Raw genomic sequence first — 27,044 nt, forward strand, 5'->3', positions numbered from 1 at the left:
GTATAATCCAGTGATGTACTCGCACTTACGCTCAGAACAGAGTTAAGTTTATCGCCAACGAAGGTGGCGGGAGGTTGAGGTAAGACAATAATTAATACACATATAAATATATGTTCGATATTTTATCCCGATAGCCTATTGATTTGTATGCTTTGTAACTGCGCTTCTGTTTCTCGCTTATTTATTAATTTAAACCGTTACCCTAAATTGTCATTATCGACATAATCAATTCTCCCGGTATTTCCAATGGTAAATTAATAACTAATTTGGTATCGCAATTTTACAGCTTTGTTTTAAGCTTGATTCGTCGACAATCTTAAATTTAAATTTTAAAATTTTAGTGATAAAATTACATAAAAATTTTAATGCTTTTAATTCATCTAATTTGCATAAATGTTGTTATATATTTAAAATATATTTCAATTGGTTACTTCAGTTAAAATAGTGATTTAATATGATCTTTTTAAGGAAAATCTGAATAATTTTTTTAAATATCTGCAAATAGAAATGATTATTATTATTTGTTATAAAAGACTTTTATCAAATTTTAAAAAATCACAGCAAAAATGTATAAACACTTACTGTTTATCTTATCGAAATAATATTTAAAAAAAAAAAAAGAAACAACTTACCGATGAACATTTATACTTAAGCATAATGTTAAGCTATTTATTATCTATTACGTATTATAAAAGTAGTTAAATACAGAAAACTAATTTTAGAAAGCGTGTTTTCATTAATAATATATTCTAATATTAAATCTGGAATAAACATGTTGAAAACTAGATGAAAACTTTTACTAATTTAAAATGCAAGAAATCATCATTTTAATTTGTGAATTTAATTTCTAGGAAAAATTTGCTGCTTTCAATTAATACGTTTTATTCCTTTAGTTTTATTATAAATTCTCTTTGTATTTTAATAACTAAATGTTTATACTTTTGTATATAGTTTTCTGTTTACATTATATTTTACAATTTAATTTAAATAATTCATTTTTGTATCATTCTCTCTTACTTTTTAAATAATAAATGATTATAATATTAAATTTCTGTTAACAGATAATTTGTTCTTATTTTAATAATTTACATTAATAATTTAAACTGATAAATTTTTGTTTAAATGGATTACAATGTGCTAAATGTTTAATTTTTATATATAGTATCAGTGTTTTAAAAACAAATTAATTAATTTATTCTTGCACCGATTAAAATAATAAATAAAAAAATCATTTGTTTATTATTAAAATATTAATAGAATCTAATTTTCGCTTATGCTATATAATAAAAGCTTTGAAAGATATAAATGTCCGTTTTAGCATTAAAAAAAATAAGATACAACACAGTAAGAAATTTGCGTTTAACACCTGTAAACTATATTAGGCCTATATAAGACAACTAAAATTTAAAGATATATTTACAATAATACATTAAAAATTAATTTAATAATTAAATCAAATTAATTAGTTAATTAAAAATAATAAATTATTATAATTATTTATTAATTAAATTAATCATTTTGAAAATATTTGAACTTAATTATTGATAATAACTCGTATGATTTTTGTCATAGCAAACAGTTCCGTAATGTTTTTCTTTACTCTGAGAAATTTATAAATAACGCTTAAATATTTATATAAATTTTATATTATTTTTTAAAGAAATTCCTTTATTACTTTCCTGACTGTTATATATATATATATATATATATATATATAAAACAGAGGAAAAGTATGGCGATCGGTCAAAAATTATTCCTCAAGATTTTGACATTTTTGGACTCAGGACACCTTTAAAACGTCGAGAAATGCAAAAAATTAGGAAGTAATTTCTGTATGTATGGATGTTAGTTTATGTGTGGATGTGAAAGGGTGTATGTGTGTGGAGCACGATTTTGTTCACCCTGTTTGAAGCTTAATAACTTTTGTGCTTTTTATCGAAAATTTATGAAAGTTTGCAGGGAGGTTTGCTTATTAAAGGGATTCGTGCTATTAAATTTTGGTAGTTAAAGGTCGAGAGGGTGGAGAGATAGTGGGGGTCGTGTGTATCTCCAGTAGGCTCGGACTTAATGATGATTTTAGTCATTATTAGCATTTAAAATTTTTTATAAAACTCATCTGTACCCTCAAAATTAAGCTTTCTACCATTTTATAATAGTTAAAAATATAACAAGTTTTTAAAATAAAATATGATAACAGATGGCGCCACTAAAAATTTAACTGTTGCCGGGAAAGTTGAGTAACCCGTTGTTGGTTTATTTTTTAAAATTATTTAATTTTTAAATCATTGATGATGGTATATTTTTACAACATATTCATACATTGAATGAAATCTTCTGATTATAATTACATTTTATGATTAGCATATAATTAATTTACATATATCAAAATTAATTATATTCTAATCATGAAATTAAATTCTCATAAAACCATACGTAGGCCTTTTTATTATCATTAATTCTTAGAAAATACACTAATTGATCCTGATGATAATTTCTCAGAATCAAGAGTTTTACTGATTTTCCTAAAATAGAAATTCGTTACTTCCTAGTCTTATTTAATTAGCAGAAGTTGTATTTTTAAGTAACTAACAGATCATTTATTAATATTGCTTCAAAAAAGTTTAATTTAATTTAAAATAAATATTGTTTATAGAAAATGTTTTAAAAACAAGTGTAGACTTAAATTGAATATTAAAAAATTTATATACTTTTTCATATCAACAGGCTGTTTAATTTCATATAATACTTTATATTTTTTGTTGTTTTATATGATCTTCAAAATAGAATTCAAAATACCACTGTTAAAAATTAAAATATATTTTTTATATAAAACATTGAAATATTTTCTGTCCATACCAAATTTCAAATCATCTCACTCTTCTTCATAAACTTTTTTTAAATGTATCTATCCATTATATGAATATAAGATTGATTAATTATTCGTGGCATTCTTCTTTTTCTATTTTAATTTTTTCCGCCCTGTGGACACTAAGAGGACTTTGTCTATACCCGTTATAAGTTCAGCCAAACTCGTGCCCATCAGTGACCCAGTGGATGAAACACTGAACACTGGTTTTTGCGCCTCGCCAATGGGTTAACCACGTAGTTTTCCGGGTTTTCTTCACATGTCTGATCTAAATAGGGCAATTTTCCATAGAAAGTCCTGGTCATCCCGATGAAAACCACCTTTTGGAAGGAATGCACTACAAAGTTTTCAACCGGGCTTTCTAGAGTGTCACAATGACACTTCAGCGATGTGGAGCAGTGTTATAACACACGTATATTATTAAAAGCGCAATAAGTGAACATTGATAAAGAAGTAGGGGTGCCACAAGAAAAAACATTTACCAAGTTTGGGATAAAACTATTACAAAATGGTTGAAAAACACTACTTTATTCCATCAATGCTATCGGCTAGACTGGCAGTGGAGCAAGCGGGTAGTAAGCCTAAAGGACCGAGGCCCTACATATTCAGGACTTACTGCCCTTACAAGTTCTTAAGATGGTTCGCCCGACTTCGATACTGGGTCCTATGCCTTAACTGCCATGGCCATCCGGTTTGTTTGTGATATCTGTTAATAATTTGTGGCATGCAAAACAGCTTTAAAAATAATGCCTTGCAATTGTTTATACCACGTTCAGTTAAACTTTGTAAAAATTTATTCATGTTCGATCATTTTAAACCAAGACACGTTCAGTTTCCTATACGTAATGATAATTTAAGTAATTTTCCGATTATATCAATTTACATTAAAAAAAATAATTATATTTAATTGTAATTATTAAACAACTTCCTATATCGTTTTATTTATTGGTCACACGTCTCACTTAATTAATAGTTATAATACTAAAGTATTGGAATGGTTTTAAAATCAAATTATTTAGAGTATGAAAGATATAATATTACATCTGCGCTTTTATTTAGTTTATTATTCGTATCTTCAGAAGTATTCTAGATACGCCGATAAAAAATAGTCCAATTGATAAAATAAAAAGCAATAAATTTTTATACAGTTGATTTTCACATGAATTAAGTTGACTAAACTTTCAATATAAGACATGGCCATGTCATTTAAAGAGAGAAAATTCAAGCCTACCTTAAAGAAATTTTTTATTCGAGTTTGTCTCGTTTATGATACTTTGATTACAGATTACAAATTCTAAAACAAGCATCCATCAATAATATAAAATATTAAATTAATATCTGGATATCAAAATCATTGTTGATTTTATAATAGTATTTAAATCAAGTTCACTTATTTAGCTATTTTTTAACGTAGGACTATACAGAATAAGAATTGTAAAAACATTTTGTAAGAATTTCTACTAAAACATTTAATTATTTCATATTATCTTTAAATACGTCTATAAAGTTAAGAGTAAATATTATTTAAAAATTGTTATCCACGGGTTTCGCTCGGATTCAACTCATTTTAAAACATTTGGAATTTTTATTACAAATGATAAATCTAATTTATTTTCCATAATATTTCTTGGTTTTGAATTTGTGAACATTTTTAAATAGAAAACTGCTGACTTTCTTCTTTATATATATATATATATATATATATATATATATATAAGNGCCTCTTCGTTTGAGCGAAAAATGGTCTTAAGATATATCAATACCTACTCATTTATCGAAAATTTCCTTGATTAAAATTCAAAAATTCTGAATTTTAAACAAATCAGTAATTAATTAATTATCATCAGAATAATATACAGGGTTTTCCGTAAATTATAGAATAATCAACACAATTCGTAAATGAATTATCTTTTATTTTTAATTAATTTTTAAATGCAAGCAAGGAAAATAAACTTTTGTTTTTTTTTTTTTTTTTAAGGAAATTCTTCCAATTCAAATTATCTTTGTCATTCTAATGAGTTGAATGTTCTTGAATTAAATTGTTTAATTTTTTGTATTTAAAACATTTTTTAAATTATTTAAAAAATTATTTATTATTTTATTTGAATAAATATAGAAATGAATTCAATATGTCTGATCTCCTGTTTATAAAAAAAAATTATATCTATTTGGATATTTAGAACTTCCTATATCTGCATAATTTAATATAAAATTTGATTTTGTAAAAAATGTAGAAAAACAAAATAAAAAAAATAGTCTAGAGATACAGGTGTGTTTTTAGATTAAATTTAAAACATTGAATCTATCAGCAGAGATTGCTGAAAGTGCAATAGTTCAAAATGTAAGAGATAACATTATTAATTTATTTAATCGGGAACATTGTTTTGTCAATTTACATCCGTATCTAGAATCTAAAATTAAGCAATAAACAATGGAAACATTTGTAAAAAAAAGGGGGGGAGAGAATTACAAATAAAAATTGGATTGTGTGATCACTTTGATACAAAAATCGTATTTTACATCTAAGTAATTTTATTTATAATATCAATCTACGTGTTTAAATAATAACTGTCCAAGCCTCTTTCAGCAGAATACCGACAGCCGAAAACGTTCGATAAAATAAAACATTTCTGCTGGAAGAGGCTTGAACTGTTATCCTTTATTCAATTCACCAGTTAACAAGATTTATTAATAAGTACATGTTTAAATCATGGTTTTAAGACGGCGGGTGAAGAGGCGATAAACGTCACTATTCTGAGAGTATGGGAGTTCGAATCTAGATCGGTTCAGAACGTTTCACGAATGAGTTGACAGATACGTCAAGTCTGTCTCTCACCATCTAGCTGTTCCTGCTATATGTTCTGGTGGATGGTTAAAAGGTCCTACTTCTTATTGCTCAAGGAGAGTCAAAAATACTGTACAAAATCATACTAGTAGGATTCATGTGTGTTATTACTGGAATCCGATCAGAACTTTCACAAGATAGAATGCCCGACAGGTCAAAATCAAAAGCCCGAAATTTCAAAATCCTAAGAGGTCAAAATCGAAATTATCGAAAGTCCAATACGTGAAATTCCTGTCAGATGAAAGTTTGCTGCTATTACAGTCGACCCCCTATAACACTGTTGATTATTCCGTTTTATATGAATTCCATGTTGTACGAGTCACTTAGATTTTACAAATACGTGAGCCGTTCACAGCCCGGCACACGTATTTGTAAAATCTAAGTGACTCATACAACATGGAATTCATATAAAACGGAATAATCAACAGTGTTATAGGGGGGTCGACTGTATTTAAGTCATTCGGAAAATAAAATGTCTAAGGGACGCGAATCTACATCGTTGAAATTTATAAAAAAAAGAAAATATTTTTATATATAATATTATACACTTTTTATTTGTTTGTAGCACTTGAAGTTAGAACAATATTTTTGCGTGTTTATTGTAGCAAAATACAATAGAAATTTATTAAAATATCCTCTCGAAATTTTCACTATTTCAATAAACTACAATATCGGATTATCCATTGTAAACCTATTTATAGGTCTACAAAATTGTAGACCTATAAATTCTCACTGTCGTCTGTCCACCTGTCTTTCCTTAAACTCGAGAACGGAATTAGGTAGATGAAAACTCGAGACCAAATATGGAAACCTTAGAGGAGGGAAACCTCGATTAACTATATAATTACTTCCGATGCAAACCGGAAGTCATGTTATTTCAATTGAAAAATTTTTCTCTGAAAGGTATTAGATAGATGACCGGCATGACTCTATTGTTGAAGGAAAAGCATTGACGATATCACAATAAATAATTGCTCGTTTCAATCCTTTTGATTCTAATCATAAAGGAATTTTGATTAATCGAATTTTTGATCCTGACGGGATTTTAAATTGGACTCGTAGCTCAATAGATATGAAAATAGAGTAAAAATCGTCGAATAAGAGCATATAATGAAGAAAGTCTGTTCGATTCTCGTTTATGATGAATTCTACCCTTCCACTTCCGACAGTTTTCGCAATAAAAGTCTCTTGAGAAATATTGAGTAATGATGTAAATGAGTAATGGATATTGAAAAGTAATAAGTGGTAATATGAAGTATACTGGAAAGTAGAAAGGCAGAATTGAGCGAAAACGAAATTGGTTCGATTACGAGAATCGAACCCGGATCATGTTTGTGTTCTTATAAAACTTCTCTTTATAAATTAAAAACGATTTTTGTTAAGACTCTACAGTGGGTGTTCGTTAATCCGGCTCCCGATAATCCAAAATTCCTAGTAAATTGGCATCTCGCAGTGTAATTCGGTGAACTATATATAGTCAAGTAGTACATTGTACAGGTATACCTCACCTTACGTCGGTAATTTGTTCCAGGAGAGGCGACTTAAGTCGAATTTACTTATCACTAGACTAAGGATAAACCACAAATAATCATTCCCAGTTCTGTATTTTATTTATAAATGCATTTTTAATAATATATGATTAATAAGAATCTATTTAAAGCTTATAAATAAATTTTAGTTTTTGATATAGTACAGAAAAAAGTAATCTAAATTTACGAATGCATGTACGTACAGTACAGTACAGTATATACTTGTAAATGTTTACAATTTGATGATGTTTACAGTACTGTACATCGNGATTAATAAGAATCTATTTAAAGCTTATAAATAAATTTTAGTTTTTGATATAGTACAGAAAAAAGTAATCTAAATTTACGAATGCATGTACGTACAGTACAGTACAGTATATACTTGTAAATGTTTACAATTTGATGATGTTTACAGTACTGTACATCGCGGACTCTTTATTTGTGAATCTGGTTTGCTCTAAGACATTATAAAATAAGATGATTTTGTAAGGTTAATAACAAATACAGTTATTGAAATTATTTTGCGATAGTAGAAAATAAACTAATTTATGTTAAATTTACCATTATCGATGATTATATTAACATTTACTGTAAATGTACATATTCTAATATGATTTTCTGTGCTTTTAACGCTTTTCTAGTGATATTACGACTTCAATATTTGTGGCGGACAGACGTGAAGTCGAATAAAATGACTTAAACTTGATTTTTATTTTTCCATTTTTTTTTTTTTTCTTACAAACGACGTATAATCAAGAACGACTTAACTCGAAACGACGTAACCCGGGGTATACCTGTATTATGTAGAACGAACGTTATTGCTGCGTTAACACACATGCTATCACATGTGTTTTGTGTTCAGTAACGTGCATGAATGAAATCTTTTTCCCACATTCCAGTACAAATTCGACGTAATTAAAAACAAGTTTCTTATAATTGGAGCGTATTTAGCTTTTGCGAATCGTATGTATACAGTTAGTCTGGAAAATAAATATTATATGCACATGAATCATTGTGGATGTTGATTTTATGCAATAACGTTAATAATCTTAACGTATAGTCATGCACTGTGTCATCTTTAGACTGGTTAAAGTTGTGCGTAAACAAATCGGAAGCATACGACAGCATGCACTGGTACAAAATCTACATCAACGTGTTCGGATCACATATAACTTATTGAAATTTACGAAAATACAAAGAATGTTTGATAATCCATCTAACATGGATTAACGAACTTCTACTCTACTTAACTCTTTGCTGATTTTTAAAATGTTTCGGCAATTTTAAAAAAGCGATTGAAGAAAATATAATTAAATTAAAGATACGATTAATATTAAAATATTTTCGTACCTTGCAAAATTTTCAGAAAAGTTATTTTCTATAGAAGCAGTGAGCAGATATTTGCACCTCAACTATTTCGACGTCTTTTTGAAAAAAATAGAAATGCGGATATTTTTAAAATCTAATTCTGTACGCTTGACAATAAAATGAAATTTGTCAAACGATGAAAATTTGGTTGAACAAAGAGATTTCAGATATGGAACAGCTTTTGTAGTATTAAATTACTTTTCCCTTCAAAATCACAAACAATATAGGAATTTGAGATTATTGTCGTCATGTTGGAAATGAAGATGTTGATAAAGCAATAAATTTGCTGTTAGAAATCAAACTTAAAGATATTTCTTTCCGGATCAACTCCATAAGAATCATTAATATTTTTTTAATTTTTAATCAGTCACAGGAAAAAAAGTAAAATAATGTAAACGTTTCGTTAAGGCTTCAAAATGTTAAATCTGATTTTTATAAAACAGCATACGAAATCCACTCGAAGAAGACGTAAGGATAATTTTTCTTTATGGCAGCGACACGATAGTGGATCATCATCAACCGTAAGCAATAGAGCAGTAATTCGAACATGGTTCCCATCCTCCAGATGTTTCCATAGATAATTTGAATTTCGTCTCATTTCGTACAATCATAATCTTGCATGTATGTCAACCTATCAATTAAAGAAAAAAACTGAAGATAGCAACATAACCATTCGTGTTGCAAATGCTAAATCTATTTAATATTTGTTTGTGGTTTTCATTTTAAATATTTTAAAATATAATTTATAGATATTTCTACATAACTTCAAAATAAATTTTTAAACGAATATCAATAATTTTCTTCATTTATAATAATTAATTTTAATTTGGTCAGTTTGGTTAATCACAATACTGTGCATTTTACATAATATTGCGTAAACAATAATATCTGTAATGTTCATTAAATAATAATCGGATGGGCTAAGGAGATAAATACGTCAGATTGTCGTTTAGAGGAATTACGGTTCGTATTTCAGCGATTTTGAAATAAAATAAGTTTATAATTCCAGTGATGGTAATTATTAAATCTTACTACATGATGAAAAATTTAAAATAATACGCTTTATTTTCAAGCGGATAATAAAAACACTTACAAAAGTAAACTAAAGGAATCAAAATATTGCTTTGGATGATATTTACAGATTTATTTACATTTATACTTTAACCTTTTATTATTTGTGATGTAACTTATCCGTCTAGTCGAGTTTTGTTGAATGGAATGTATTGTACTTTTTATACAGTACATGTACTGTATAAAAAGAATGTTTTTATACGGTACATACAAATTTCATTTAATTTTGTCGTATTTATTATTTTAAAAGATTCTATTAATTTTATCTGCATAAAATTAGGCGAAAAATTGTTACATTCGGCTAATACGTAGACACTAATGTATCCCCAAATTCTAATGTAGGGTAATTAATTGGTCTTAATTTGCTAAAACTCCATCTATGCCAGCATTCCTCAAACATAACCAATATAAATGGCAATCACATGGTAAAACATCACAGACCTACTTTGACTTATCGTGCTATTTTTGAATCATCCAGCTGTATAATCATGCTATATAAACAATTATATATCAGCATATAGATATAATTATAACTTCTTTTAGAGTATAATTTTTAACGCCAAATTTGTGACATTTTTCCTAAAATTCTGTAGTTAATATTTTATACTCGGTATATTTAGTTCTAATTAATTTAAAAGATACTATATGGCTTCATTCACTTGTTCAAAAATTTCGTGTAGATTAGATTTTCGGTGCCGCCGTTTCATTGTTTTTTTTTTAATGATGAAAAAGATTTTATATAGAAGATACAGTAATTCATATTAATTGATGTAAATGATTACTGAATAATATAAGTGTTCAATGATTAAAATAATTAATTTTGAATACTTCTACTAAAAGTAAAAATTATATATATAAAGAAGCCATTCAATTTCACATAGCAATGTGAGAAGCAGCTAAATTAAAACAAAACTATAAATGTATTTATAATAAAATAATTAAAAATAGATGACAAAATTTTCAATTAATTGAATCTTGATCTTAATTAAAAATATATATTACATAAAATTAAATTACAAATTTTTATTTTATGAAAGTTAATAAATAATTAACCTATTAGTTTTTTAGAATAATTAATATAAAATAATTGTAAACATACTCAAAATTTAATCAAAACATATAGCCTTATGTAAATAATTTTATATTTTTATATACAGTATACTATATTCTGTACAGTATCTACATATATGTTTACAAGTATTGTAGTGCATAAAATATATACATATGAATCTATACAGTAGCCAGTGGTTCTCAATCTTTTTGAAGTCGGGGAACACTAAATTTTGACATTTTTTCCGCGGAACACTTACAATAGATCAGCTTTAAAGCAGGTGCGGCAAACCTTTTTGGAATCAAGAGCGCACTCGGTCTTGATTCCAATGATATGACCTCATTGCCATTTGCTGATTACATTCCCAAAAATTATTTTCAATACAAAAATTTTTAATTGTATATTTGATTTTTTCGCGGAACACTTGAAGTGGCTTCACGTAGCACCCGTGTTTCGCGGACCACAGATTGAGAAGCATGTTTATTCACTAGAGATATATTCCAAGACCCCGAACGATACCCAAAATCCTATACAGGAAGTCCTGCTTAAACATCTATCCAGGGACGAGATTTTTTCCAGTATTGATTAAATTGGGTTATAGACTGCAGCAGATACAAATACACCTCATATTACGTCACCACGACAGGCACCCATTCCGATGCTATTTGCAACCAGCAAGCACGCAGCTTTTTGTTGGTGAAACATGTTAAATTTACAGGATAACGAACTATCAATAAGACTCCTTCGGCATATTTAAGGACTGACGAGGCACTGTTTTTCTCGTAATGGTGCGTATAACTGTCAAAATGTATGAGATTAGGTAGAGCGTGCTCCATGCGTACGCGACACATTTGGATATTCTGTTGTGGAAATTGCTTCTTGGTCCCGTATTTATTGACGGTTAAATGGACAGTACTACATTAGAAAATTTAAATTTATTAATGTATTTTAAAAAAGTAAGTGGTGAAACTATTAAAATATACACACATTTTCATGTTCTGTTTAGGAAAATTTTGACTAAAAAATTTATTGAGAAAATCATATTTGATCTTAAACTTTTGTCTTACAGTGAAAATCGCAAGTTCAGTTAAAATCGGTATTCATCACGCGTTAACTATAAAATCACAATTCAGATACGCGCTATTTGAATTCTTCATAAAATAACGTGAACATAATCTTATGATTACAGTTTTTAAGCTTTTGCAACTTGAAAATAAGCAACAATGTAGTCATTTACGATAAAATAACCGATTACATCATTACAGGATGAGAGTATCATCGTCGTACTCTTAATCTAGAGTCGTAAGCTTGAAATTTCGGATTACGAAACTCGATTTAAAAACATGGTGAATTCAGCTCTAAGTGGCCCTACTTGATCTATTTGAAACAGTTTGTCACTTTTCTACTGCAGCGTTGTACCATGTAGCCTATTTATTTTAGTTACATTAAGAAAAGTGTGAGAAAAGATTTCTACCTCCCCGTGACAATAAAATAAACAACAAATACATCATTTTAGCTCACCTATTTAACAGAAAAACATTAGCATATAATAAAACAAACGTAAAAATATAAAGAATGTTTACAATTTTTTATTTTCAATTTAAATATTTTTAAAACGAATAAAATTTTCTTAAAGTAGGTTTTCGAGTTTCTTATATTTTCTGAAATACGGTAAAATATAATAATAATAAACAACTCTTCCCTATATCACTTATTGTACTGTACATCTGAAGAAGAAACTCTTCACTAGGACGATGGTGGTTGCATCCAGTAACGTATGAATAGTATTGTATTACGCAATAATAACTGGTCATAGATTTGATAGATTGTTCAATTTCGATAAAATTTGCCTGGATTTAGAAAGAAATTACAATTACTTGTACTGCATAATGGCCGACTTATTTTGTCGAGGAGATACGTGTTTGTCCATAAACATTAAACTCCACACCCTTGTGAGAATCGGCGACTCCTAATGCCCGTGTGAAAGCTTATCTTCGAAATACGGAATTTCTAGATGAATAGACGAACTGATTGATACCATTCAGTGGCCCTTCTGAATGCGGCCTTGTAATACAGCTACAAACGCATTGAGTATCATGTTTTACAACCGAACCTTCATAAGAAAATTTCAATCTGATGTGATATTTTGTTATAAATGTTTATACTTTCAGAGAGCACTAATGTAAATTTATTTACTAAATAATAATTTATTTATTTGAAAGTGTATTATCGCAATTGCAAATATTGCCAATTTCTAAAATGATCAATTTAATGCATAAAAATAGAATCAAAACATTATATATATAATTTCACGTGGACATTTGTGTAAAAAATTGACCATTTTTGAAGTAATAAAGCAAACCAAATTTTATAACAACAGTGTAGAAATTATTTTTAAAATGTGATTTATTTTTAAACTTTATTAAAATTTATAACTATAAAACAAATGAATTGTGTTTATATTGCAACGTTTTATCTTCTAGCTGTTTTTTCATAATTGTTTAGAATTTTAATTAAATTTTCATCTGATTTTTAAAATAACAAAAAAGAAAATAATTATTTTATGTATTCAATATAAAATTCAAACAAATGTTAAAATAAATATTTATCTCACAGGTAGACAAATAGAACTGTCTGTTTTGGATTTCACTTCACAGTGCAGGGATCAAAATGGTCAGTAGTTTTTATGCGAAAATTGCTATAATATTTCTGATCAGCGGAATTGGATTATCTGAAGGTAAGTATTTTCCACCAAAATAAACTATTATTTTTGTGTATGTTATATGCAATTTATTTGATATCCAAACAAAGAATGCTTTCTGTAATATTAAGTTATAAAAAGTGAAGTATTACAAAAACTTGGTGATATTTTATTATAAATATTTACTGGACTTCGAAAATATGATTCTGTATAATGTTAATTTATTATTTTATCTGTTAAATAAAATTATTATAACATATTTATTAAAAATAGGAGCTCCAGTCACACCATTTCAACAGGCAAAACCGATGTGGCAAAAGTGGAAAAAACCACTTAACCGTCTGTTGGAAGAAGCTCAACAGAAGCCTTTTATGATGGACGCCATTCGCAACGAGTTGAGGCAGTCTGGCTTTAAAGATGAAGAAATTGACGATCTTATTAAAAACGGAATTTCGTCACTGAAAGGGAAAAAAATTTCGTTAGACGACGTGAGCATGTTTTGTTGTACCCTTTAACTACTAAAACTAGTTTTCTTTTTATTTTGTACTAACAAGAATTCATTAAATGAATTTTAAATTTTGTAAATTACCATGACCATCATTGTACATTAAACATAATTCTTCAAAATAATATTGTCATTGCATAAATTGTATTATTTTTAAAATAATTAATAATAAAACATTTTATAATTCGTTTTGATATTTATAAAAATAATTTCATACCTTTATCATAAAATTCATTATTTTAATTTTTCTGAAATTTTTCTTGCGATTTCTTTATAAATGTTGGACTACAAAGTAAAAATTGAATTTGAAGTCAATAATTCAAAACTGAATACTTCATTAAGAGAAATTCAGTTTTTATATTTCTGAAAGAGAAAGTTTAGGAAAGAAGAAACAAAACTAATATTCATGATAAAATAAACGAAAAAGAAAATTTAAATTATTTTCTGCTTGAAATATAGTAATTTTTATTTTCTAGCGTTATTCTATAACTCTCTAAAAATCACCTGGTAAAATTTTAGGTAATTTTAACTCTCAAATTCTACAGAAAATTGGGGATTAAAAGTCCAATTTTTTCGGCAAATTTGCCAATCACGGAAACAATTTTTAAACGTAACAGATTTCAAATAACAATTGCTACAGCCTAAGAACGGAGCTGATGCTCAATAGTCTTCACGCACGAAGGAAAATATTTCCGTGAATAATTAAAACAGTTTAAGCCATACACTGGTAGCCAAAAAGATTTTAAGTTGAATTTTTTCCTATATATTTTCAAAAATACTTTATTAGAAAACTTAGTAATTAAATGGCCAAAAGTTTTCGTTACGACTTACAGTATTATTGAATATATCAAAAAATGGAATTATTTACAAATTTTATACATTAATTAATCTGTAGTCTCACCTTTTTAAAAATAGAAAATAAAGTAATCGTTTTGGATGTGTTGATAATTATTTAATAGATTTCTTTAGGTCATCAAGCTTGCCATACTGATTGTTGGCATAAATTTTAGATGACATTAACATTTTTTCTCTTTAAAATGATGCGTAATAGGTCTTGTGTATACGAACAGCAGCGTTGTCTCGTTGCCATATCCACTTATTGTTACTAAATGGTAAAAAAATTAGTCTTTAATTAATTTTCCTTCACTGTTGATAGTGCACAGAATTATGGCGGAAATCGCTGCCATGCCTTTTCCTACAAGGTCTCACTACAAGGACAACATTTCTCACTCTGTTCGAAGTATGACTTCATATTATCTGGTCTATAAGACAAAAACCGTTTTTCATCACTAACAATAATATTCTGGAAATTGTTGGCTTATTCCAAATGATACTAAGGTATTTAGTAAATTTGCAATCGTTTTGCCTTATGGTGAGTGGAAATCGATCTTTTTTTATAATTTTGTAGCCGAATTGATCAACTCGATACATGAATATTCAAAATGTCTTTAATGAGTCGAATTTTACAGCATGATCTTCGACCATTTCTTTCCTAGCATGGCGTTTTATTCGGCGAGCTTCTTATTCAGTCTCTCAAATGATTTGCCTATCTTGTAAGACTTATAAATTGTAACCATATGTTCATAAGATATAAAGAATATGTAGTGGCCATTTTTCTCACATTTAAACCTTCTGTCTGGATTTTCGTTTGATTTCATCCGCGAATATTATGGCATCAAGTTAGATGACGTAAATTTCTGTAAATTACATGTTGAAATTATTCTATTCTATATAAAATATGGCTTTATGTACAAAATTTTAAGTGTAACAAGAAGTTTTCGTCACTACATTATCAGAAAAATCGTAGTTTAATAAAATTTTATTAAACTAATTTTAGAATTAGTTATTGTTTAAAATATATAAAACTTAAAATCGTGGGGGAAAAATTAGCTTATTCCTTATAACCTTTAATGGATTTTTCAATTTTGATAACCAGTGTATGTTCTAGATTAGAACATACACTGGTTATCAAAATTTCATTATCTAAATGGATTTTTCAAACTAAAGTTATATGATGTGATGTTCGAAAAACAGAATTTAGAGTAATGTTACTTGTTTCTACTATATGACACTATTCAGAATTGCTGACGCTGGATCAAACAAATCACCTCAATGTTATTTCAAAAGTAATAAAAAAAAAAGGTCGTTTACTAAGAAAGCTAAAAAGATATGTTCAATTGCGAAAAGAAATTTTGAAAAAGAGCACAACAAACTTCGGTTCTGATTGGTGTCAGTTTGAAAAATTTTAGCGAAATCGTTCCTATTGCTTATGACATGTTCAACCAATGAACTAATCTGTCTCTATCGCTGATTGGTTATTAGTGATTTGCAAATATGAAAAGAGAAAGGTGAGAAATGCACAAAACGCAGAAAAGACAATTCTGGAACTGAATGTCAAACAGTTCTGTGGATACCTCATGTACAGGTACAGTATCTCATTGCGTGATACATGTTAGTGTATTGAAAAATGTAGTTTCTGCTAATTATGCTCTTAAGGGAAACCTATATCCTGTGATCGTCACACATTTAAATTTTTTTTTCTAGAAACGACTGGAAAAATGTTCTACAACATTCGATGTGCAAATATAAGTAGAGTAGTCAAAGGGCGTTCATCACATATTTCATTGGAAACATTGCCGATGAATCTATAATATGACAATTTCGAAAAAAATTTGCGTGCTGTTGCTCTATCAGTTCAAAAGTGGCCACAACGCAAAGAAAGCCCACGATTTCATCTGCGTTTGTGGGTGAACAATGATCATTCAACTTTTGCAGAAGGCAATGATCCTTAGAAATGCAAGCGAACCTTCATTTGAATTTCTTGGCACTTCAGTATAGAGAAATTGAGGCTTTACTGCAACAAATCAGCATCTTAAAGGTAGCTACTTTGAACTTTTGCAACACATAGTCCTACAAATGCATTGTTTAAGACATTTTTGAATTTCCAAGCTTCTAGAACACGCTGTAAAAATAGTTCGTTTATTTTTGGCACAATTATATTCTTTGATCCTATATTTTGTCTTTTCTCCCTCAGCTTTTCTTTCTTTTTATTTCTATACTTTCTACCCACATTTTATAGAAAAATTCACGAATGGAACAGTCCACAAATTTTTCTTTTTGATGACCATAGAGGTAAATGTGTTTGTTAAAATAAACTTTTACGTTCAGTTACTTCATTTTAAAAATAAAACAATGTAATTTTTAATTTACTATTATTTACTAAGAATACGAAACCGAATAAATGACGTGAAACTGGCTAAGTAATGCCATTACCATTCAGTGGCACCTTCGCTGGAATATTGGTAATTTAGTTTATCGCTTGGGTCGTAAAATTTAATGATGTGAAGATTTTTAAATACTTTCAAATTATTATTATATCCCATTTAAAATGTTACTTCACTGTAAATTGTTTTATTATAGATTGCTCTACGAGAAATTTTTAAAAGTTTTGCAAATATTTTTGTTGTTTTTCTTTAATCTATCATGTGGGAAATAAGTATTAAATGTATATAGACTAATCACCAACTAACAAAATCGTGAAGAAACATTGAACAGGTTCGAAAAATTAAAGATAACTCAAGCATTGCTAGGTACCTCCAGCTAGTATTTACATACAAAATATCTATTTTTAAATTCAATCAGCAGATCTTACCTGAATATTATCTGGCTTGCTTACAACAATTGGATGACCCAAATCTGATGTTTCTCTAATAGTTATGTCTAATGGAATATCACCTAATATTTAAAATTTAATTGACAAAATTAAATTGAGTATTGTAATTTAAACTTAATACAATAAGATATACTAAAACATGTAATTAAATATTGTATAGAGTTTAATAAGAACTTCACAGTTAATTGAATAGAATATACAGGTAAATTCAATAAATATAATGCTTAAATTATTGGTGAGAAAATAGGCCCACCAATGGATAAAAACCACTGGACACTGTAGTTGGCCATAAATATGTGCTTCCCAAAGATGTTACATGAAGAAAACTCAGTAAGGGTTTTCTTAATGTAACATCTTTCCAGTTCTCATTAAAAAAAACTCCAAGGAGGTATCCCCTCTCAACAGATTGCCCAATCTGTTGAGAGGGTTGCTGTACCCAAGTGTTGCTGTATACAAATAAAACCAATAAGTAACTCAAAGACAATAAATGTAGTAAAATAAATTAAAGGTCAAATGAGATTTAATAATAATATATATACTGTATTATACAACAGAAGAGTAAATTATATTTATAATACTCAAAAAAACTTTATTGCAAAATAAAGAACAAAAATCTGAAATGATCTATTTTAATAAACATTTACAATTTCATTATTGTAGCAGTAGCATATATACTATTTTTTTATGACTCAATGCCCACATAGAAAAAGAGGACCTTTTTCCAGATATATCATGGGTTCAGCCATGCCTGACACATCCAGGACAAACTGTCTAAAAAAATTCATGGGATTCTCCACCAGTATCCCAGATTCTCCAGAGCAACAGGCTGACACCTTTACCATCAAAATTATCCATCTGACAATTTAAATACTTAATGGTCTTTACTTACACACAATTATGATAAACATTTTATTTTCCCATTTCTGTATCTATGGAAAATACTTATTTATAATTTAAATATTAAACACACAATAATCTAGTCAAAAAATTTGATGATAATTTGATTAAAATATATCCTACATAGATATTTACTGGTCCCAGGGATGCTGCATCAAGTTAGACTTTTAAGATATATGCTGTTTATGAAACTTTGTTTAAGAATTTCCTAACAACTAGGTGCTGTTGTGAAGCTCTAATATTTCTAGGTTTTTGATAGCCATTACTCAAAAGTCATCTTATCCATTCTTCAGACAGTTTATACTCAAAACCAGCCTACAAAATAAACTAATTTTTTCAGTGTTTGTATTTGCTACAGCCATGTCTATGATGGATAGTTTAGTCATAAAATACAACATAAAAATATAACTGTCTGACGTGTTTTTATAGTTAAGTTCTTGATCCTGGTATGTAGAAGTTAGTATATTGAAAGCTTGCACACAAATCAAACATAATGTGAGATTTCTTAAAGTGCCATTAAAGTATTGTGTCTTTTAAAATGTGCTTTCTGTAGTGTCTTGTATGGCAATCATAAATCTATCCATCTCTCCAAAGAGACATCTGTGAGCAGTTCAGTCAATGTAATCCTAGCTGAGATTGTTAGGGTGCCTACCATGGAGCTTCCCAAATAGTGTGTGTGTGTGTGTGTGTGTTTTGTTTCAACTGTTGTTATATAGCTGCTTTCAACTTTGTATTTTAATTCAAATTTAGACTGAAAAAAGACAGAAAATAAGGTTAGTTTAAGTTAGTCCTAGTTGTAAGTTAGATTAAGGACGCTTAGCTTGATTTCTGGTTAGGTTCATCCTAGGTTATGGTAGGTTAATTTAGTTAGTAAGTTATTGTTTAAAAATATATATAAAAAATAAAATAAACACGCGAGACCCCCAAAAAAATTTTTTTTTGTCTTTTGTCCATCCGTTTGTCTTTTCACACTCTGTCTAGCTGTTAAGTAGTATTAAGATTCGCACTCACATTCAGTTTCATTAGCATTAAAGTATTTATAAGTCTTCCTACTAACAGCCACTTGGCACTAACTTCTACATTTAGCTATTTGTGGCGGCACTGAATCATTGGTGTTCGCTACACTCAGGTTTTCTTTTAGACCCTTCAGGGGACTACAGCCTTGCAGCCTAAAAACTGCACGCCAACATCAACATAGAGGGTACTGTAGCCATTCTCTACTATCTATCTCTTCTCCCTCCTCCTTCCCCTCCCCTTTCCCTCTTTTCTGCTGGCTAAATACCTCATGTACAGCTGAAGTCTTTCTTGTATGTATGTATGTATGTATATGTGTGTGTATTTTGTATACTGTTTTTGTCAGCAAGAGTTGCAAGAGTTACAAGTTTTGAAGTCATGATGATTATCAGACAAAGTAATTTATCAAAATAAAAACTTTGAATAAAGTTATAAATTTTCATTGAATTTTTATTGTTGTTATTAACATAACAGTTTTTTTTAACAATAATGAATTGTAAAGCATGCAAACTTAAAATAAACTAATCTATTTTCATACCTAATATTTCCAGTTTCAGTTCTTCAGCTAATTTCTTTGTACCTTCTTTTCCAAATATGTAAGTAGCATGACCACATTTTGGACATAGAAATAAACTCATATTCTGTACAATTCCAAGAACAGGTACTTCAACTTTTCTGAACATTTCTGTTCCTCTTCGAGCATCAAGCAAAGCTATATCCTGAGGTGTAGTAACAATTATGACACCTAATCTGACAAAACAGTTTGCTTTTTTATGTTTTGTTAAAATCCTTTTTATATGCAATATGAAGTTATTTTAAAAGAAAAATAAAAACTAGAAATAAAAAATATTTTATGTAATACATTTTTTTTAAATGTTCTCAGTTAATAATTTTAAGTTAAGATTATTAAAAGTTAAGTTGAGAACATTTTCTAATAAGATACATATATATTGATTATTGTCTAAACTAATGTGATTTAATTTTTGATAAAAATTACCAAAACTGTTTCAGTTGTCTTACATGGCAAATCAGCTATTAGAAATACTAAGATTAGCCACACTATAAGATTTGAAAATTATTTATTTTTAAAAATATCTGTAAACCAAAATAAAACTATCTGCTTAAAAATTATATAAGTGAGTGAAGTTTATTTGTAATAGGATATACCTGTTACAAAGGGGAGTTTCATTTGATATCCAACATATTGATTTTGTCATATGATAATATGTCAATATATTATAATTAATGTGTTATCTTTTTGTTTAACATTATTATACATTTACAATGTTATATACAAATTATAAGTTATTAAAATTTTGTCATATAAAATTTCTTAATATTTCCATTTGTTAATCTTGTTCATTGTTCAGACGTTATATCTATTCAGTAACATTAGTGTCTCCCTATAAAAACAAAACTTGTACATTTTGAGAAAAAACCCTACCTCTGAGACAGCACCCTCTAAAAAGTTCTTAATTATTACTATTGAATTTACTTCTTCTGTTTAGTCTTAGTTGAATGAAGAAGTTATAATAACAAAAACAAAATCATAGGCATAAATCTGTTACTATATGAGTATCCTGAGATTGGGATACAACACACACAACTTTGTCTGGTCAACTTTAGTCTCTTGATATAAATAATCCAATACTTTTGAATCCTATGAACTTATAACCTCAGTGGTTTAGTTGGTAATTTTTCTTTCAATTTCCTAATTTAAGGAACACTTTTATAAGGAATATCGACAAGAATTAGCATAGGAAACTGAAAACAGACTCAGTCTATTTCCTTGAATTTGACTTTGAAAAAACAATAGTTATTTTAAATCTAATTATAATTGCTCTATAATATCATTCAGTTCTTTCTCAAAAAACCACTCAATTGAACTACTTTATCTAGATTCACATCATATGTATATTTTATGTTGTCTTTTATATAATAATGGAAATATAATAGAATTATTATAAGAGATGATTAAAGTTTTCTTGTTTTACTATTGCTAGTAGTTTTTTCCTCCTCATTCTAGATCTCATACATGAATCTGAAGTAAGTATTATTTTTTCCTTCTCTTTATTACTGAAATCATCTTTCTTTTTCAGAATTTCTTAATAATCAAATTTCTGTTGTATGAGGAATTTAATGATATTTTCACTATAGGTTTGGTTTCACTGTTGGATAGTCTGACCAAACTTTCTATATAACTATTAGTTATTTGCAAGCCGTTTTTTATAAAATAATTAATTTCCTTTTCATAATCAGTCAAATTAAAAGGAAAATTTATAATTATTATATTTTTATTATTTCTCACATTAACTAATTTGTCTATTTCTTATTCCAACATACCTTTTAAGTTGGAGTTATTCTAGGATGTTTCCTCTAATTCTTCTAACTTTTGAGACAATTTTGTCAATTCTCCATGAAAATGTTTATTTTCCTCTTTCAGAGAATTGACCTCTGTTTTAATTTCTTGTAGTTCAGTAAGAAATTTATGTTACTGATACTTTAGGAGTTTATCTTGTATTAGCTCATATATCAATTTTAAAGTATATTGTGGCACTTCCTGTACCTGTGACTCAGTATCTCTTGATGCTTTGAAGTAATCATAAATTTTTGTAGCTCTCGAGGTCACAGGACTACTTTTGTTAAAAGCTTCCTCTAATTCATGATAATCTTCACTAGTTGTATTACTCAATTGCCTTTCTTTTTCCTTTTCCTTGAGATCATTCTCACGAGGTCTGCCTTGCCCCCTTCTTTGCATACCTCTGTTGTGGAGATCGAGGCAAAGGATTTATAATCGCTTGGATTTGACTCAATCCAAGCGATTATTAATAAACACTCAATAAAAACCTGAGATAATCTATTAACAAATGTCCAATTCTTTAAATATGACATATTTTAACTTCTTACAGTTTTCCAATTCACTCAAAAACTCAATTATCAAGCTTCACCTAAAGTTCTCCAGCAGCTAACACACTCATATATATAAAAATCACTTTGCAACATTCTCACATGTCTAGCCACTGTTCATCTTTGTTTGAATAACATCAATGTCTACCATTAAAATTCAGAAAAATTTATTACAAATATAATGGATCAGCATGAAAAAGTTTTTGAATGTAAATGAAGAACATTTACATTAAAAGAAAGTTTATAGAATAATAAACAAAAGTCATTTTATATAATAAAACCTTTAAATATTAAATTTGAAAATACCAAAAACTCACCAGTTCTATATATTGAGGTATATGAAAAAAATTTTTTCTTTCAGACAAAGTATAAAGCAGTAGAATAAGAGATGAACTTAAATAAATATCACAGAAAATATATTGCCTAAATCACAGAATAACCTCTCTACACTGAATTGAATTTATTAAAAAAAATCAAATTTTGCATATATTACAAATTATTTACAGGCAAATTTAGGTGGTTAGCAAATAGATGTTTATGAATTAATAAAGTGCAGAAAGACAAAAATTTCAACATTGCTGTTACAAATGAATAGTTCCACATCAAAAAAATATATATTTTTTCATTAATTATTTGTATTTATTCACCAATAAAAATTAAAAAACAAAACACTAAAATAAACTTTAGCTACTGTGGTTTCTCTTCTTTGCCTACTATGAAAAAAACACTAACATATCCAACAGGCAGAGAACATAACTTCTAAGCCACTCAAGGATGCTATAGGAAAATTAGATTTATCAGAATTTTCTGCTAAATTGACAACTCTATGTCAGTGGCTTACTTGTCCAATTGTATTAAAGCTACTTTACTAAACAATGCACTGAAAGGACACATGGAACTTATAAACTTATATTGGTCTGCATCTGCTGAGTTTGACAAGTTCAACTTAAGGAGAGACAACATTGAGATAAGTAAAATTTTGTTCAATTTACGGAGTTGAAAAATACATTATTTTGTATAGGGTGTTTACCAGGACCAATAATTGAATTTGACTTAATTAAAGATTCAAGATTAGAAATAAAACTGTAAACTTCACATTTTATGAAACAAAAAACATAATTGACATGAAATATTACAGTTTTAAAAATCAGAAACCCTAAAATTCTGAAATATTTTTAGAATTTGCCATAATACTTCAAAAAAATATAAAACTGTAAAAAAGTATAGTCTAATTGATAGTTAATTTAAAAAAATGTTCTATAAATGGCGTCCATAACCAGAGTGCCGATGCTTGACAAATGTTCTTATCCCGTAAAAGTCCATTCAAGAAAGTCACCTCACAATGAGATGGCACTTCCAGGAATCATCACTTGTTGATGACCAGATGAAGATACTCATTCATCAGAAGATGATGAAAACAGATGATAATTCCTTTTCTTTGGCAAGCAAAACTTCTTTTTAAAGAGACCACAACAAACTCATCTAAACTAATCTATATATGTGCTATGGTGGGCCGGCAGTCGACCAATCAGCTTCCCCACTGTTTCGTAGCTTTCTGCCTAGTCCACCGCCCATTCAAATCTAACGGAACATGGAACATTGCCCATTGGTCCAGATTCTGACCAATCTCAATGAATCACGATTCCTCAACGACAAGTATATTATGAACAAAATGCTAAACTTCTATGCAGATTTATTGTGATGGTTTTTCACAAAATATTTATAGTCTAATCATCCCAAAATTCTCTTTGCATGCACAGCAGTTTATCAAGAATAAAAATAACTAAAATTTTCACATAAACTATTAGTTGCAAACATAATATTTGGTCAAGATTTAAAAGCTTAAAAAATTTTCTGGACTCAAGTTAATTTTTCCAGGGATTGATCCTTCAGATATTTGCCAGAATTCCTAGGAATTCTCACACCAGAAATCTTAAGAAATAGTGATTTAAATTTAAAAGTGAAAATTGTTTTGTACTGTCACTGGTTATTGTGAATGATGGAAAAGGAAGACAATTTTATAACTTCAATATATTTATATTTTAACCTAAGAAATATTCAGTCTCTCATCTTACAAAAAAAAGGAAGCCATTTATTAACAACTTATAATGAATAAACATGTACAAGAATATTTAAATCCATTGTGCTTTAAAGCTGATCAATCTATAATATAATCAAAAGAAATAAGCTTGTCAGAAGTTGTGTGTCTAATTTAATAATTATATCAAGATATAAATTATTTTAATATAACTATTTCTTTATCATTATATTATTTCAGTATACTTTTATAAAATTATAAAACTGTTCATTTATCAGTATTTTAAACTTCTTTGTAAAATGTGAACTAAAATTCTAAAACAGTCACAAATAATTACAATATATTTGTAATATGTTGGTTTCTATATTTATCAAATCACTGAACATATCTACATTGATCCTGAGTAATTTCTTTAAAAATCTGAACTAAAAAATAATAATCAACAAATTGAAATAATTTATACATAATTTTATTCAATTATTTGTCAAATTGTGTGTGTCTGTATTTAATAAGATCCAAAGACTATTTATTTTTCAATTTATAAAAATAATACAGTTGAACAGATGGGTTATTATTATTATTATTATATATTTTTAATTTATCCTTGCTTATCAAGTTTATAAGAAATAAATTATATTTTTCCTTATACACACAACAGGTTTCCTTATATGATGAAGAAAATTTATTACTTTTTCAGTTTTAATAAACTTGATAACAGCAATAACTTCAAGAAATTGATTGAAAATCATTCATAAATTTCATAACAAATACACTAACTTTGTAGATTATCTGTTTATTTTCATAATCACAAACATTATATAGTAAAAAAAAAAAACTAAAAAGGTTTTTAAAACTTTTTTAGCTTTATTCTGTAAATAAAATCTGTATCAATTAGTATTTAATTTATCATCATCAGGCAATGAATTGAACCAACTGCAGCTGCAGAGTGCACCTTTAACATATTATTAGCATGCCAAAACATGAAGAATGAAGTGTTTTTCCACAATGCTAATAGTTGCACCCAAACTTGTTATTTTTTTTCTTTGCAATACTTCTACTTATTTATCAATACAGAATTATTGCACTTTGTGGCACTACATTTTACAACACTTCTGAAGTTGCTGTTGTGCTACCACAGTTGAAAACCACTGTGCTAATCTGTTGTATAATAGTTTGAATCTATTAAGTAAACTAATTTTTTCTTTAGTAATTAAAAGTGATTGTTTAAAGCAACAGAAAGAAATTATTAACATTATCAAAGAAATGAAAGAAAGACCATTAATAAAATATTATAACTCAATTATTCATAACACTACAGTTAGCTATAGAAATTTGTCTAACTAAATTGCAGATATAATTTTTGATTGTTGTAATGACCTATTTTATGGACAAATTATATGTATTGGAAAATAAACACTTTATAATAATAATAATATATTTGTTTATATTAAGATTAGTATATCTTTCATCAAAAATATTATATCAATGTATATGCCTTTATATTTTCTGTATTTTTAAATTATTATAAAAGTTTAAAATTGTTAACAATAAATTTACAAAACAATCCACAAAATTCCAATGAAAATATTTAATAATTTTTATATATACAGTAGAGCCTCGAAAACTCGGCCTAATATGGACCGAAGGGTGGCCGAGTTTGTGAAAATGCCAGGTTATCGGGAATGGGGTTAAAAAAACTAAGTATGAGTGTTTCCTCAGAAAATACTGTACTGTATTTGTATGTATTGTTTACTTGAGAATACAACAGAGAATAAACTGCCCAAATACCCTTAAACAAAGGAAAAGTACGACCTTTATGACGGCATAGAGCCTTTATTACATGAAAATGAAAATTAATGAATACACTGTGTACAGTAATTTACCTGATAAGACAGACCCCAGAAAAATACTTTATGAGGAATAAAGCTGTCTATAATGAAAATTAATTAACTAAGGATTTTTTTGCCCTGCCAGGGTGTGGCCGAGTTATCCCGAGTGCCGAGTTTTCGAGGCTCTACTGTATAAATTTATTTTCAATTATATCAAAAAATACCAAGTTGATATATTTCTTAAATTTAAAAATGATGGTAGAACTAAAATAATTAATCTGAGACAATTTGTATATAATGTAAATATGCTATAGTCAATTTCAAATATACCTACCTTTAACATTCCAATTAATAAAGATATATACTTGTAAAACAAAATTCCCAAATTTACAGGCTACTTTTATGCTAAAATTAAATTAAATTGTTAAATAATTTAGCATTGAAAATAGACTGTGCTGCCATCTTGTAATAAATTTGATTAGAATTAATTTAATTAACTCATCACTTTTCTTTTAAATTTTGTTACATTATTCATTGATTAAATTAATCAATCATTAAATTTATTACATAATAGCAGTCCCTATCTTTAATGCTGAACTATTTATTATTGATTTACAGATTTAAAAAATACATAAATCCAAATAATAAAATTCAACAATATTTTTATTATAATTAAAATTATTACAACTAACTATAAATCAATACAAATTATCCAACAGCTTTCAGATATATGCTACATTTTCAGATTCA

General features: G+C 27.8%; 2 protein-coding genes across 5 annotated transcripts in view; one reads left to right on the top strand and one right to left on the bottom strand.

Annotated features, from left to right (window-relative positions):
* On the top strand, positions 1-14,069 carry LOC111612728. The gene is made up of 3 exons (XM_023353971.1): positions 1-79; positions 13,347-13,467; positions 13,705-14,069. The coding sequence occupies exons 2-3, from the start codon at positions 13,401-13,403 to the stop codon at positions 13,944-13,946; spliced, it is 309 nt and encodes a 102-aa protein (XP_023209739.1). The 5' UTR covers positions 1-79; positions 13,347-13,400; the 3' UTR covers positions 13,947-14,069.
* The window catches only part of LOC111612727 (iron-sulfur protein NUBPL-like), a 22,644-nt gene continuing 9,349 nt past the window's right edge, over positions 13,750-27,044 (bottom strand). Inside the window, exons 2-5 of one of the 4 annotated variants that reach the window (XM_023353967.1) lie at positions 20,059-20,265; positions 17,589-17,671; positions 14,154-14,221; positions 13,750-13,889 (exon numbers count right to left, since the gene is read on the bottom strand). In XM_023353967.1, the coding sequence (XP_023209735.1) occupies positions 14,171-14,221; positions 17,589-17,671; positions 20,059-20,265 (341 nt within the window). In that variant the 3' untranslated portion in view covers positions 13,750-13,889; positions 14,154-14,170. Of the gene's footprint in view, positions 13,890-14,153; positions 14,300-14,414; positions 15,634-17,588; positions 17,672-20,058; positions 20,266-27,044 lie in introns of those variants that run through there. The other 3 variants (XM_023353970.1, XM_023353969.1, XM_023353968.1) reach the window with 3 other exon arrangements.

The sequence above is a fragment of the Centruroides sculpturatus genome, unplaced genomic scaffold (genome assembly GCF_000671375.1).
Source record: "Centruroides sculpturatus isolate CEXI.00-Female unplaced genomic scaffold, Cexi_2.0 scaffold1835, whole genome shotgun sequence".
NCBI classification, from domain to species: Eukaryota; Metazoa; Arthropoda; class Arachnida; order Scorpiones; family Buthidae; genus Centruroides; species Centruroides sculpturatus.

Bases quoted from the DNA above. Each gene is read 5' to 3' on its own strand.
- LOC111612728 (XM_023353971.1), top strand. From the start codon at position 13,401: ATGGTCAGTAGTTTTTATGCGAAAATTGCTATAATATTTCTGATCAGC. The intron at 13,468-13,704 runs GTAAGTATTTTC...TATTAAAAATAG, and splicing joins CGGAATTGGATTATCTGAAG to GAGCTCCAGTCACACCATTT.